At 41.7% G+C, this 15,860-nt stretch overlaps 1 protein-coding gene across 10 annotated transcripts in view; it reads right to left on the bottom strand.

The window, feature by feature from the left end:
• SH3KBP1 (SH3 domain containing kinase binding protein 1) overlaps nt 1-15,860 on the bottom strand; it is a 324,749-nt gene that overhangs the window by 112,755 nt on the left and 196,134 nt on the right. Inside the window, exon 1 of one of the 10 annotated variants that reach the window (XM_044377587.3) lies at nt 9,339-9,459. The exons of the other annotated variants lie outside the window; for them this stretch is intronic. Within the exon in view, the coding sequence (XP_044233522.1) occupies nt 9,339-9,353 (15 nt within the window). The 5' untranslated portion in view covers nt 9,354-9,459. Of the gene's footprint in view, nt 1-9,338; nt 9,460-15,860 lie in introns of those variants that run through there. 10 annotated transcript variants of the gene reach the window in all.

Here is a 15,860-nt window from a genome sequence, read left to right on the forward strand (position 1 = left end):
CAATAAAGCTTCAGTTAAGGTGGCGCCCTACAGTGAGTGGCCAAAAGACTGTTCCAGAAGCCCCTCAAATACAGGCCCATGCCAACTGCTTCTGGCTGCATCCAAACTGTTATCTACTGTTAACGATGGGAAAACAACAAGGCGTGTGTCTGGGAAAAATGGCCTGTTGTCGGAGAACAGAAAGCCTTTTACTGAGAATTTTGATACTCAGGAGCAAACACACCACCATAGAAAATCACTCCGAGCCATCTTTTACAAAGCTTGGCATCCATTCAATAATGGATGAAGAAATCCTAAATCGTTAGGCCAGATACTCCTTCCAAGGCAGTTAAGAAACATGGGCCAAATGAGACCATAAACTCATGTGGTACAGATTTCTAAAGCCACTAGTAGAAATTACTGACAGACACTTAGATGTAAAAAGCTGGATTCCCACAGTCTTCTACCTGGAAGCAGCCAGGGCTCCTGCCGAAAGCTGCTCTTAAAGGCTTCTTTGAATGTCAGCAAGGATGGGATGACCGGAACTCTGTTCGGACCTTATAGGCAGTGCATCAAATTCAACAGACCTTTGCAGAGTGCCCACCACTGCACAGCCCGTGAGCCCGGACTGCTTTCCTACATTACTTTGCTTTTTATGTTTTCAAGAAGATGCTGTGTTTTCAGCTATAAAGTGGGAGATTTAAACATCATGTTGACGGGAGTCAATGCAACCACCAAATTCCAGTTCTCCCAGATCCTCGAGGTTATCTAAAGCCTTACATCCCACAGCCTTTAAAAGAGATGTTTCACTAAGTCTCTAATGACATGGGAAACTTTATATAATGCCAAGTGGAAAAGATGTGCAAGGATGCGTGTGTGAAAAAACGTATGCGTGTGGTATGATCTCACCAGTTAAAAATGTATGGCAAAAGGGCTGAAAGTAAATACAAAAAAAAAAAGTCAACAGGGTTCGCCCCAGGGTGATTAAATTACAGTGCTTTTTACTTTCTTTTATATTTTTCTACTTCCCAGTGTTTCTACCAACCAGTTATTACTTTTATAATGAGGGAAAAAATAAAGTTTTAAGAAAATAACATGCACTAACATAACTAGAAAGGATAGCCTACCTCTCCACGTTACTGATTTCTTTCCATAAGGCCTGATTTGATATGCAACACCTCCGAACTAGAAACCACATGCAGCTTTTATTAGTGGGTCATTATATTTCCCTTTCCAAGTCATCAGGAAGGATGTTAAGAACATCAGATGTAAAGTGAGTCAGGGTGGTAATGCACAAGACACCACCCACACGGAGCATTGCCTACGATTCATCACCACCCTTTACTTCGAGTTATTCATCAGCTCTTAACCTCACTGACTAAGTAGATGATATAAAATCATTTCCAATTAATTTTGTTCCAAATAAAGTATCAAGGTATTGTATCACATTTTCAAAGTTAAAAAATATATATTTCCTGCTCTTCCAATTAAACCCATGAATTCGTATTCACATGTGTGACAGGAACTGAAAAAAAAAGTTGAGTTTACTTTGTAACTTTTTCATGTATGATCAAAGACAACACTTCTAGATTCCTCATTTCCCAGCATTTGAAGAAGTACTGATTGAAAGGGTGGCATCTATTTGCGTGGGGTCTGTGGCTTTATTGTTCTGTTTTCTAGTGGTTCTCCAGTTCTTCACAAGGAAAAACTCTTTTTATTTATTTTATTTTAATTTTTTTTAAAAAAACCCTTTTTTAAACACAAACCGAAGTAATGATTACAGTTTCTCAGATGGGTGAAAAAACAAATGTGATGAAAACCAGGCCCCCCCAAATTTTGAAGTTTCATTTTTCCCCTGCTTTTAGAACTACTTACTTAAGTGTATCACAATCTTACAATCACATAGATTTCACAGTTGTTTTCCTTTCTCAGCTATTTGACAACCATCTCCACTTAATGTGAACATACTTTGATTTTGCTGCTTTTCAAAAATCACGCCTGCGTGTTTTTTTTTTTTTTTAATTTTTAAAGGGGAACTGAGTTTAGGGTGTGGATGGATTGAATCAATGCACTTTTAAGAGGAATCTTTTAGTGGAATGATTTCTGATCTGCGGGAGAAAAAGTTCAATTCAGTCTTGTGTTGGGCTATCATGCATATTCATTCACTCATTCAAAGTTACAAGTCTTTTCAGTAGCAAATCTCAGGTACAAAAGGAGTTCTCTTAAGGCTGGAAATTCTCTCTAGGGTGCACGATGAGTTTTAGGCAAATTAGATCCTCACCAAATGATCAAATGGTATGTCTTTCATTACTCATTTTGCATGTTCTCATTTTCCCGTACTAAAATATTTCCCCATTCTCTTCTCCTTTCTCTGTAACATACACAAAGACGCCAAACCACACAAAATAGAAGGGAAGAAAACCCTCATTTGGAAGACAAAACAAAACATGAAATCACCTATTTTAATCATGGGCTTTCTTAAGAGGCACTTTTTATAGTTCTACGTTATTTTTTAAAAGGTACATTTTGTTCGTTTTACAGGGGTGGGGGGGGGAAATGTGCACGGTAAAATATCCCAATTGATGCATTTTCTGGTCTGGAGAAATTCCTTGTCCTTTTCTATTACAATGGAGAACGTTCTTTTCAGTGCTTTCCACTTCTGAGGTCCTGAGAGCAGCAGTTCCTCTCGGTGCCTTCCCCAAAGTCCCACTACAGGCTCCGTGCCACGAAAACAACACAGATTCACGGAAGATGGTGACAAAGGAGGACAAAGAGCAGGCATCGTACTTCTGGAGTTTCTAGCCTACTCCCTAACTCCTGAGGTATTATACTTAATTTATTTCACAGAGATGGGTTTCAGAAAATTATCTATCCAATTCTATGGGGACTTTCAGGAAAGGATTTCCACGTCCTCCTTGCCATAGAACAAGGAAGACTTTATCAGGCCTCAGTATTGGCCACTTTCCCCTTATTCCTAACCCGATCACCATGCCTCAGGTTATAGAGGGGTCCCCTTTTTCAGCCATCGGGGGATCAGAGAACAAGCAACCCTGAAACCCCATGTAATTCTTCACTTCCTCCCAAACTCTGTTTACCCTTCTCTCTTTGCAACGATAACCACTGTTTGTCCACAGCTCCTGATTTCTAGTTTCTCGACCATTTCCATTCACTGCCTTCAGTCACTTCCTCTCTGGATACCCCGGTCTCTTTCTAGTCATTAAATTTCATAACAAGAAAATCAACCCACATTAGAATCTTCATTTCATATAGACTTTCTAGACTAAAGTCACAAACATACTGCTCTATGGCCCCATAAAACCATTTCTTAGTACTTGGAAACAGCGATCCCTCCCTGGCTGTATCTCTTTTGGCCTCACTGATATTTTCAAGACCTCTTTTCATGTCTTATTTAGACGCGTTTCTGCTCTCCTGCCTAGTGACCCTATGACTGAAGACTCTAGTTGAAAAAACCTGGAGTTGTTTGAACTCTTGGGCAGTGCATACAAAAATTACACCAAAATGTCAGAGAGCCTATCCCCTTCCTGGGAAGCACAGTAAGGTCGCCCATCCATTACGTCCTGCTCACCCCTATACTGCGAAGAGACAGTGCATCGCTTGGGGCAGATTACTTACATGTGTGGGCACAAAGTTACCAGCTTTGTAATGTTTCAGCCTCTTGCAAATCAAGAAACAACAATATCTATATTCCCATCACTGGAAAAAATAGGATTCTAAATTATGAGCAAGCCGACTTTCTCTGTTTCTAACAACACCTGAATGTGAAGGGGGTACTGGGGTTCGAAGCAAAAGAACTCTATCTGAAATGAGACACACGGGACACATAACGTGGCCAGTTCTCTCGGTGCGGCAAGCAGACAGGGCTAGCACTAGCACTGTGGCAGGAGCGCAAGTCGGGACTACTCCAGGATCGAACGTCTTGGTACTTTATATCATTGCTTCCCTCATCCACTTTCTTAATCGTCTAGAAAAGGTACTCAAGAACTCTCAGAAAAACTGCCTCTGGTACAGACAGAAAATGAAAAACCCAACTAAGAAATCAAAATAAAAAGAACAGACGGAACAGATGCTACCAAAACAAATGGAGCAAAACATATTAAAATCGCTGGTGGGTGAAAATGCTTAGCAAGTGAAAGAAGAAAAAGGAAAATGAGGCAGTAAATTCATCTTTACCACTTCTAACTTCCTCATCTTTAATGAGCAAAACAGAAATACAGCTTCTAAATGACAGAGACCCCAAATATCTGCCTTTAGTTGTCCAAACATTGCCTCCTCTATTCCTGAAAGTTCAAGCTTAATTGAGGTGAGACTCCGGAGTCAGGGGCCATCCATGAAATGGCTTAACGATGGCCTTTGGATAAAGAAGTGGCTTTTAAGGCAATTCCCACATACTCTTAATTTGTCAATTGTTCATTTTATAGCCCAGGTGGAGAGAGAGAGCGGAAGCTCTATCAGAGGTGTAAGTAGGGGTTACTGTGCTTCTCCTTCCGTTTGCTTCTAGAGCATTTACGGGCACACATCTAGTTGGAATCTGGCCGCCACCATTCAAAGCCTGCGTTGAGAATAAGGCTGTCATCTCATCCTTTTTAAATGGCCTCTGATGCCACAGAAAAGTACAAAACAGGTTGCTGACTGAACAACCTCTGTGATCTAAATTCTCTGAAGGTAAGAAAAGACACACCATTGTGCAAAGTAAGCTGGGCAGCTTGTTTGAAAGCTGCCAGTTTGGGGGCGCCTGGGTGACTCAGTCGGTCGAGCACCTGACTCCTGGCTTTGGCTCAAGTCATGATCTTGGAGCTGTGGGATGAGCCCTGCAACGGGCTCCACACTCAGCATGGAGTCTGCCTGAGAATCTTTCCCCTCCTGATCCCTCCCCCTCTGCTCCTCCCCCCACTCACAGGCGTGAGCGCACTTGATCGCTCACTGCTCTCTCTCAAATAAATAAATAAATAAATAAATAAATAAATAAATAAAATCTTGAAAAAATAAAGTTGCCAGTTTTTATAGAGCACTCAACTTAATCCATCCCGCTGAAATTCAGTTATCTAGACTATCATTTTACAGGTAGTGAGAATACTAGCGAGAAAAAGACCAGTTAGGTCCATATGCATGATCTTTTTAATGGCCACACAGAAATTTTTAAAACCTTGACTTTGAGGAATGAAAAGCATCTACAAACTTCAAGATTATAAATATTATGAAATAGTTATTGATATAAGTAAAGAAGAAAAGATAGCCACAGCGAAATTCTTGTAGATACTTCAGTCCACTCCACTGAAAAATATCAACTGAATCGAATGATTCGGTGAATGTGCAAAAAGAAGGACTTTCATTTCCTATCCCCAAAGAATTCCAGGGTAGAAGGTGAGGAGAGAAAAAAAATCAATCATAAAAGCGGCTTTCCCTACTATGTAGGATAAATGAGGTACTATCGTTAGACTTAACGATAGCATAAAAAAGAAATTCATCTTTTCTCAGAAGATCTATTTTGAATCCACTCTCCAAAAACCTTCGGGGGGGGGGTGAACAGAAGCAGCAGTCCTGGTCACCATTAAAACCCTGAAAGCAAGCAACTACCTGGGCTCCCTGCATCTCTTTTCTCCAGGGATGAGGAATAGGGGGCCTAGTCCTTCCCTCGAGCCATTTGCCATCTCTTGGGACTGTGTAACTGATCTGCTAGTTCATCGGGCTTCTCACACAGAAGACCTTTTCCTCAACTCATTATTCTAAGATGAGAAGAATGGTATCCTTTCCCCTTAGTGATAGGCAACATGAACACACATTAAACACCAGATCTAACAGCAATGAGCCACCACTTCACACCCATTAGGATGGCTATTATAAAACAAACAGAGAATGACAAGTGCTGGCAAGGATGTGGAGACACTGGAACCCCTGTGCATTACTGGTGGGAATGCAAAATGGCGCAGCTGCTGTGGAAAACAGTAAAGCAGTTTCACAAAAATCAAAAATAGAATTACATACGATCCAGTAATTCTACTTCTGGGAGTATACCCAAAAGAAAGGAGAGCAAGGACTCACATAGGTATCAGTAGGCCAGTGCTCATTTTGGCATTATTCACAGTAGGCAAAAGGTAGAAACAACCTAAATGTCTATCAGTGGAAGAAAGGATAAACAAATTGTGATATAGCCATGCAGTATAATATTATTCAGCCTTAAAAAAGAAGGAAATTCGGACACCTGCTACAACATAGGTGAACCTTGAAGACATCACACTAGGTAAAATAAGCCAGACACAAGAGGATAAATATTTTATGACTCCACTTATAAGAGGTACCCAGCAGAGTTAAATTCATAGAGACAGAAAGTCGAACGGTTGTTGCTAGGTGGAGGGGAGAATGAGAAGTTAGTGTTTTGATGGATACAGAGTTTTATTTATTTTTTTATTTTTTAAAGATTTTTTTAAAATTTATTTATTTGACAGAGACAGCCAGCAAGAGAGGGAACACAAGCAGGGGGAGTGGGAGAGGAAGAAGCAGGCTCCCAGCGGAGGAGCCTGATGTGGGGCTCGATCCCAGTACACTGGGATCACGCCCTGAGCCGAAGGCAGATGCTTAACGATTGCGCCACCCAGGCGCTCCTGATGGATACAGAGTTTTATTGTGGGAAGATGAAAAAGTTCTGGGTTCTGGAGATGGATGGTGATGACGGTTGCCCATGAATATGAATGTATTTAATGCCACTGAGCTGTACACTTAATAATGGATAAATGGTATTATGTATATTTTACTGTAATAAAAACATTTTACATTTCTTTTTTTTAAAGGTTTTATTTATTTGACAGAGACAGAGAGAGCGCAAGCAGGGGGAGGGGCAGGCAGAAGGAGAGGGAGAAACAGACCCCCAGTGAGCAGGGAGCCCGATGCAGGGCTCGATCCCAAGATCCTAGAATCATGACCTGAGCCAAAGGCAGACACTTAACCGACTGAGCCCCCCCCAGGTGCCCCCAACACATTCTACATTTCTATAGGAGTACATAGAAAGCTTTATTGGCGATTTCCACTGGGAAGTAAAGCTGAGTGCATGAGACTGAGAGAGTCTTACTTTTGTTCTGTTGGAATTTTTTTAACACATACTTAGGTTATTTTCATTATAAACAAAACCAACCAGAATTAAGTCAGCCTTTAACCTGGAAATTCCTCTTTTAATTCAGCGTGCAGGGGCGCCTGGGTGGCGCAGTCATTAAGCGTCTGCCTTCGTTTCAGGGCGTGATCCCGGCGTTCTGGGATCGAGCCCCACATCAGGCTCCTCCGCTGGGAGCCTGCTTCTTCCTCTCCCACTCCCCCTGCTTGTGTTCCCTCTCTCGCTGGCTGTCTCTGTCTCTCTCTCTCTCTCTCTGTCAAATAAATAAATGAATAAATAAATAAATAAATAAATAAATAAATAAATCTTTTAAAAAAAATTCAGCCTGCAAAAATAATCAGGGCAGGTACAACGATGCATATACAAGAATGCTGTTTTTAATATTAAAAATGTAGCAGCAATCTTTAGTTACAGTTACAGGAGGATCAGTTCAATAAATGGTGGTACGCCTGTACAAGGGATAACTGTGCACTTGTCTGAAAGAAGAGAGGGGCCCATAATACATTAAGTTCTAAAAACAGGTAACATTTAATATGACCTCATGTGTATACTGCATGGACACTCCTGTTCTGATAGCAGTCTGAAGGATACATATAAAATGGTTGTTCCTGGATAATAGGATTAAGGGCAATTTATTCATATTCTTTAACTGTAAGTTTTTATTATTATAATAATTATTGCAAAGAACTCCTGTAATCAGAGAAGTAACAGGGCTATTTCCATTTTGAGAAACCAATAAGGCAAAGGGTTCGTTCCGGTGGTGGTGGGGGGGTTCAATTATGCAAATTAGTTTAGAACTCACAAAACCTGTGCGGGTCCCAGGGGCTCCCCTGCCTGTGCCATCCCCAGGCCCTGGCCTGAGGGAGCCAGAGAGGCTCCTGTGGGAGCCCAGTGCCATTGCTGAGCCTTTTCCATAGGTCACATCTTACAATCAACATGCTTTCACTCCTTTCTCAAAGAGTCACCAGCCAAATTTTGCATATAAATATCTAATTGTCAGTCTACTTTTCAGAACTCAAAACAATAATATCTGGAAATAATAATAATAATTAGCAGCAGCAAAAAATTTTTAAGATAGCTTTCAATAAGAAAATTCTCTCAGTCCATTGCAGATGAGTATATTTTTTATTTTAGCCAGCTGCTGCCTGCACTCACGTCCTTCTAGACAAGCAACAGACGCCATTAAAAAACTTTTCAAGAAGTTCTCCTACTCTTAAAGTAATGTGATAAAACAATGTGTTTCCTTTTGTCATGCTATCTTCCTTTTCATGTAATTCTGAAGACATTACAAGTTAAAGCCAATAGCAAAAGACACAAAGAGACATATTTTATAGATATCATCCACTCTCCGCTTTAAAATTTTTTTTTTTTAACAAGAGACAGGAATATGGAAGGCATATGACGCATCGTAAGCCTTACTTATCCTGTGGTTTATTTAGGGAATTTTATTTTGTGTTTGGAAAATGACAGACTTCTGCTTTTAGGTAGACAAATATGAACAACTCGCAGAGAGAAACAAGAGCACCTATCACTAGCAAACTTTTAAAAAGCCAAATAATTTAGTGTCTTTATTTTACTGTATATATAAGCAAATGAATATAAATGCTCAGTCCTACAAAATTAGCGAAATATCTTTACTTCTATAAAAAAAACAACAACAGTTCACCAGCACCCAGAAGTCACTACTCACAGCTTCTCCACTCACCAGGAAAGCTCCAAATGTCCATGCCTCCCTAGAGTGAAATGCCCCGTAGCTGGCTCACTCTGCGTGGACATATTCTTCTCTCCTAAGTTAACCTGAAGAGCAAGCTGGATTTGTTTACTGCACAAACATCTGTAATTGCTAAACATCTCGGTGGCATGGTGTAACAGTCACTGCTTGTGCAAACTGCCCATCTAAATGACTCTCTGCAGTATGAGCACATGAAAACCCAAGACACGGAGGAATTGAAAACATCTGTAAAAATCAATGGCCGGATTGACCAAAGGGGTGGGGGGATTAAAACAGCTACAGAGCTCCAGTGCAACATTTGACTTTAGAAAAGGCTCCTCCACACTATAGGTTCTTCCTTAGCGTATCCACAGCACCCCCCTTCCCCCTGAGGGGATCCTGGCAGGCAGACACTTCTTGTAACCCACCAGGGCAAACCCATTACAAGTCTTGTTAGAAAACAGCGCAGACAAGATGCAAGATTAAGGGGACTTATTACATCTCTAAAAGCAAAAAAAGAAATACCTCTTCTCCCATCATGCAGTCAGCCTCCTTTCTTCAGTTTGAAAAGGTCCCAGAACTACCCTGGAACCCTCCCACTTCCTTCCAACAGCCAAAGGCACAGAGCCTGAAGGACCCAGCCTAACCCTGAGTCATACTTGGGACCAAATGAGCAATAGGGAGAACAAAGCTCGCGTTTGTTTACGGCTCAGGAAGCCAGGGCCAATTCATGGCTTGGGTGGCTTTGCGAGAAGTCCTCCTCCCTCGCCTGCGTCGCTGCGAGAATGTAGCTGTCTCCCGGGGACCCACAGGTATGACCATTCAGACAAGGAACACACTGAAGGAGTGTTTATTTGGCAGTACCCAGCGGCCACTGCTGTTTAAAAACATCAGAAAGAAAATAAAAAGCCCACTATCTCTGAACAGATAATCTGATGGGGAGTGACAGAGATCTAGAATATGGTTTGTATGTGAAATGTCCATGATAAAAATACCTGTATTTTAAAGACATGAAATTAGTGGTAATATACAAAAATTACTCAATAAAAAAAAAAAAGAAAAAAAACTGAAGAAGGAAAAAACAACCATGGCTTTATAGAAACATTCGCCCCAGGAAAACTCCAGCAAAACTATTGCCAGCCATGTCATCGGTAGTATCCTCACAGACTGGAATAAAATGTTTAAATAGCTATGCTGTTTTGGCCCCGAATGAGATACCATTTTAATCACCACTTCAGTGGATTTAGAGCCCAGTGGCTAAGAGTTCAAAACTCTAGAGCCAGGGGCGCCTGGGTGGCACAGCGGTTAAGCGTCTGCCTTCGGCTCAGGGCATGATCCCGGTGTTATGGGATCGAGCCCCACATCAGGCTCCTCTGCTATGAGCCTGCTTCTTCCTCTCCCACTCCCCCTGCTTGTGTTCCCTCTCTCGCTGGCTGTCTCTATCTCTGTCAAATAAATAAATAAAATCTTAAAAAAAAAAAAACAAAACTCTAGAGCCAGAGTGTCTGAGATCAAAATCCCAGCGGGACCACTTCCCAGTGGTACAATTTTGAGCAACTCATTTAATATCCATTCACCTCAGTTTCCTTATCTATAAAATGGGGATAAAAGCACTAATCTACAGAGTTGTCTGGAAGATTGAATAGGTAACATACGTGGAGTGCTTAATGAAGTAGCAGGTACAAAGTAAGCACCCTATTAGCCACTATCACGAATTCAGGACAACATCACAAGGCAGGGTGCCAAGGCAACAGTACCCTCACTTTACCACAGTTCTCACATACTCACATTCTGAGGATCCATTTCACTTCCTACCTATGGGGAGTTTTTGAATTTTTAAATTGTACTAATTTAAAAACCATTTATTCAATATTTAGTAACTGCCTGTGGTATAGGGCATTTTGAATGAGATGCTATCTCAGGGCTCAAGAAATGTGCAATCCACTTGGGTAAATAAGACATAGGTCTGTTTATATATCACACAAGAAAACAAATGTGGGAGATGTCAGTAGGCTGTGAATGGCAAGGCGGGGCAGGCAGTAGGGAATTAACATTTTGAATTTAGGGGGCAGATAAGAAATCACCTAATCAAAACTTAATTAGGATGGAGAGAATAGACAAATTTCCTGCACAAGAGAATTCCCACTAATTTATGACGATACTCTTCCCTCAAGGAGGTGAGCGGAACTCCCCACTCCTTAAGTGTGAGGTACACATTGTGACTTCTTTCTAAAGAGTTGAATCTAGGGGCGCCTGGGTGGCTCATTCAGTTAAGCATCTGCCTTGGGCTCAGGTCATGATCCCAGAGTCCTGGGATCGAGCCCCAAGCCGAGTCGGGCTCCCTGCTCAGAGGGGAGCCTGCTTCTCCCTCTCCTCCCCGCTCATACTCTCTGTCACTATCTCTGTCGCTAACTCTGTCTCTCTCTCTCTCTCTCTCTCAAATAAATAAAATCTTTAAAAAAAAAGAGTTGGCTCTAGAAAAGGGAAAAAAGCAGAACAACTTTACAATGAAGAAACCTGATAAACATGACTTCAGTCAGGTGACCAACATCAACATCAACAGTGAGAAGTCACATTGATAGGATGCGCCCCTGATACGACGTGATGAGGACTGCACTTCCCCACTGTGGTCTTCCTCTCCAAATCCACCATTTCAGTCTAAGCATGAGAAAAACATCAGACAAATGCTAATTTAAGGACATTCTGCAAATTTTCTCAAAATTGCCAAGGTTATCAAAAACATGGCAAGTCTGAGAAACTGTCATAGCCAAGAGGGGCCTAAGGAGATGTAATGTAATGGGGTGTCCTAGCTAGGATCCTGGAACAGAGAAAGGGCATCAGGCAAAACCTAAGGAAATCTGAATAAAGGATGGGATTTAGTTAATAATCATGTATCAATATTCGTTCATTAATTGTGACAAATGTACCATATTAACATGAGATGTTAAGAACAGAGCAAACTGGGTGTGGGGTATGTGGGAGCTCTCTGTATTATCTTTACAACTATTCTACAAATCTAAAACTATTCTAAAGTTAAAAGGTTTTTGTTAAAGATTTTATTTATTTATTTGTCAGAGAGAGAGAGAGAGCACAAGCAGGGGGAGCAGCAGGCACAAGGAGAAACAGGCTCCCCGCTGAGCAAGGAGCCTGATGTGGGGCTCCATCCCAGGACCCTGGGATCACGACCTGAGCTGAAGGCAGAGGCTTAACTGAGCCACCCAGGCGTCCCTAAAATTGAAAGTTCATTAAAAAGTGAATTAGGGAGATAAGCTGGCTGCACATATATGCACACATAAATAAATGTATATGTGTGATTTAGAGACATACATGATAACGTTCATGACTATGTCTACAGAAATGTATTTAACAATGCCTTCCCAACTTCATTTATTCATTATCTCTATATCCTTAGCCTATCTCTTAACAAAGACAGCTGAATGCTGAGTCCTAGCCTTTTGCTTTCCATAATACACAAAAGAGTTTTCTTTGAAAGGAAACTTGGCTCTTCTGTCAGTTCTGCTGCCAACCCAGGCTACAGCGGCCCAGCTCAAAGAGTGTGCATGAGGTGGGCCCATCTGCCCCTTTCCAAGAGCTACTAGAAGTTCCTGGTGCCTGGCCAATTAGTCATCAACCACGGAGCCCCGGGGCTGGCAACTCTCCCAGCTACTTCCTCCCCATCTCCAGTTCACATTGCTCGGCACCTCCCCAGTTATCTCTAAAGTGCCAATCTGATCATGCCACTCCCCAACGGAACTCCTCCACCGACTGGCCAGCTCACCCAGAAGTACAGCTTGTGTGAAGCGGCTGGCAGAGCCCTGGGGAAAGAAGGCCCACCTCCCCTCCATCCCCCCTCCTCCTCCACCACCGCGACCACGGCCCCTGTACTCCAGCCAAATACATGTATTTGTATAACCATGCTCTCTCTTTGTCCGTGCACTCGCTACCAGTAGCATGAAAACCCATTTATCTTTTCATACTTTGCTCAAATCTCACTTTGCTTGAAAAGATCTCCCTGATACTCCCATCCCTTCCTTCTGGACCGCCAGGACAGGTAGGAGTTCCTTCCCCTGTTCTCTTTGATGCTTTGGACGAACCTCCGCTAGTTCCTTTCCCCTGCATCATAATGACTTTTCTACATACCCACTTTTCTCCCACACATACATAATGCAAAGCACTAAATAAGAGCCCTGTATGTGACAGCTGATTCAAGGCGCGATGCAGGGGAGGAGGTGTTAACTCCACTCCAGTTACCTACACCAGACCCACCTCATCCCAAGTAAATATACTGCCAGGTAAAAAATATGCATGTATCATGCTAATACAGAATCCAGACATGCCACCTAGCTGACACCTTTACAAATGGACTGCCACTTCTGAACTCATTTATCTAGAAATTTCCAGAGCTGCTGTGGCAGATCCATAAAAGTCACTCAATAAAGCTTCAGTAAGTGAATGAATGAGCCAATTAATAAACACATGCGAGAGTGAATCTGTAGCCAGACCATAAGCAGACCCCAAACATAATGAGTCTTCCTTCATAATTTCAACTGGATTAGGACAAAACATTATATTAATGTATCCAGTCCACAAATATTTATTGAGGGGCCACTAGAGTTTAACAATGGTTTTTAAGGAGTTATAAATAGGAATATGATGGCGAGGTCCAAAATCATGGCACTTACTTTCTAATGGCTAATATTTAAGACATGGTGACATCAAACAAACAGCTATCCAGACATAGCAAAATTCAATTCTACTTCTCTGAGTTTGAAATTTCCCATATGAAAAAGTTAAAGAAATGACCCTGGAAACTGCACTGCTATTTACAGGCACCCCTTCTGTTCTAATAACCAGAAGGGCAGCAATAACAACTGTGAACGTCAACCAAGTGATGGTTTTATGCCAGGCACTTTCCTGCCCATTTTTTGTGTTACTCACTCCTCGTGACAACCATATGGAGTATGTCCTATCGGTATTCTAATTTTACAGATGAGGAATCTAAAGCACTGAGTGCTGAAGTAGTCTGTCCCAGGAAGAGTCAGAGGTGGGATATGAACCCAGGCAATCTGGCCTGCCTGCTTAATAACCACTATACTCCTAAAAACACAAATTTAAGGCCTTCTGGGAATGTGATACCTGGTGATATTCTGGCTGCAATTAAACATTTCTTAGAAAATACAACTAAGCTGAGTGTTTTAGATAGTATATGTCAAGCATATGTAGTACAGTAAACAACATCTAACATGTCAAAGAGTAATCCTGTAATACTACGTCTCGTTCCCCTTTCCTACCAACACCCCTGTCCTTCTCCTAGATAAGGAAACTTAACAGAGACACTGTGGGAAAAGATAACATAGAAAACGAAGTCTGAAAATCCCAGACCGTTCACCCAGGCAACCAGTGGGCATCTTAATACCATCTACTCATTAAAAACCATGGATTTTCCAACAGCTCAAGAGATGTCACATAATGTTATCTTTCAACCAAAATGAGGGCCATCCAAGACTATAGGTCTCAGGTAATCACAAGGTTTTGACCAATACCTTTAGCTCCTGAAGATCCCCAGAGCTTATTTCTAGTCTTCAAAGGATTAGAGACATAAATCTCTCATTTTTAAGGAATGAAGATCATCACTTTAGATGTTTACATGTTTTAATTGTACTTAAGTATACAGCTTGATGAATTTTTACTAAATGGATAAAAAGACTGCTTATGTACGAAAATAGTAAAATTTCCCTTACTGCAATTTGGCTGATTAAAAAAAATGATTAGTAGCTCATTTATATACAATTTTAATTATCACTCTCTGTTACAAGTGAAAGCTACAATGTTGATATTATAAAGGCATTAATTTGGGTAACAAATGAGATCCAAGATGATGAGAGCTGAAAAGACTGTCACAAACACAATGTCGGGTTGTGAGATATGGTAGCAAATGAAAAAAGAAAACAGGATCATTGCAAGAGAGAGACATCAGAAGTCACAAATGGCAATCAGCTCACACAGAAAGACCATGGGAAAGGAGATTCTTGGAGAGTTTTCTTGTGGGGAATCCAATAAACAATCAATGTAAAGAGCCTGGGCATGGAATGAGCTGGCATCAAAAAGCCAAGATTATTTTACATAAAGTCATGTCAGGTTAGGTCCTGGGGACTCCCCTGAGTATCTGTAATTTACCCACCCATGTGTAATACCTGCTATTCCCTTCCCTAAGTGTTTGGCCAAAGTGATCATCTGAGTGACTCATGAAAAGGTAAAGAGTTTACAAAAAGACTGGGGCCAGGCTGGGGTCACAGGGAAGCAGCCTGATGAGGAAATTCCCTCTTGGGTCCACAGGTGGAGGATAGAAGGTACCAGCTGTATTCATGAGAATAAGTTCCTGTCTGGGCTGCCTTCTTTCTTATAGTCTTCCAGCCCAATCTCTAGGCTGATGACTCTCAAACCTACATCTACAGTTCTCTCTCAATCACCAGACTTATTTATCCAACAGCCCACTGGATGCCTCCACTTGGTGGTCTCACAAGTACCTAAGAAATCCAGCTAGTCTAAGACAACCCGTGACCTCTCTCCTCCCCAGATATCTTTCTTCTCCAGTGGTCTCTAACCAGGGAATGATACTACCCCCAACTGTTTAAGCCAGTTGCCCAAGGCATCATCTTCAAGTCTTCCCTCTCCTATCAAATTTCTTCATTCTACCTTCAAAATGTTTCCCCAAACCATCCATGACAACACTTCAAAGCTGTCAGAGAGAAAAACTATTTCTCTTCTCTTGATGTTTCCTGCCATGTAAAAGGGAGCCCAAATGGACACTTTCTGGATGCAACTGGACACTCCTGGAACTCTTTGCCCCCTTACTCACTTTCCCCTGGAGAATGAAATGACATCTCCACTAGGTGAATTTCAGAAAAATAAACTACGGATGTTCAGCTCAACTCTTCTCTTTCCTCCTCTTCGAAGTTAGCCTCTGCTCTTCCCCAAGGGACAGGCCCTTCTATCTCACATGGGTCTGCTTTAGTATAATGTTGCTAAGACTGGGTGGGTGGGTTT

The sequence above is a fragment of the Ursus arctos genome, chromosome X, assembly GCF_023065955.2.
Source record: "Ursus arctos isolate Adak ecotype North America chromosome X, UrsArc2.0, whole genome shotgun sequence".
Taxonomy (NCBI): domain Eukaryota; kingdom Metazoa; phylum Chordata; class Mammalia; order Carnivora; family Ursidae; genus Ursus; species Ursus arctos.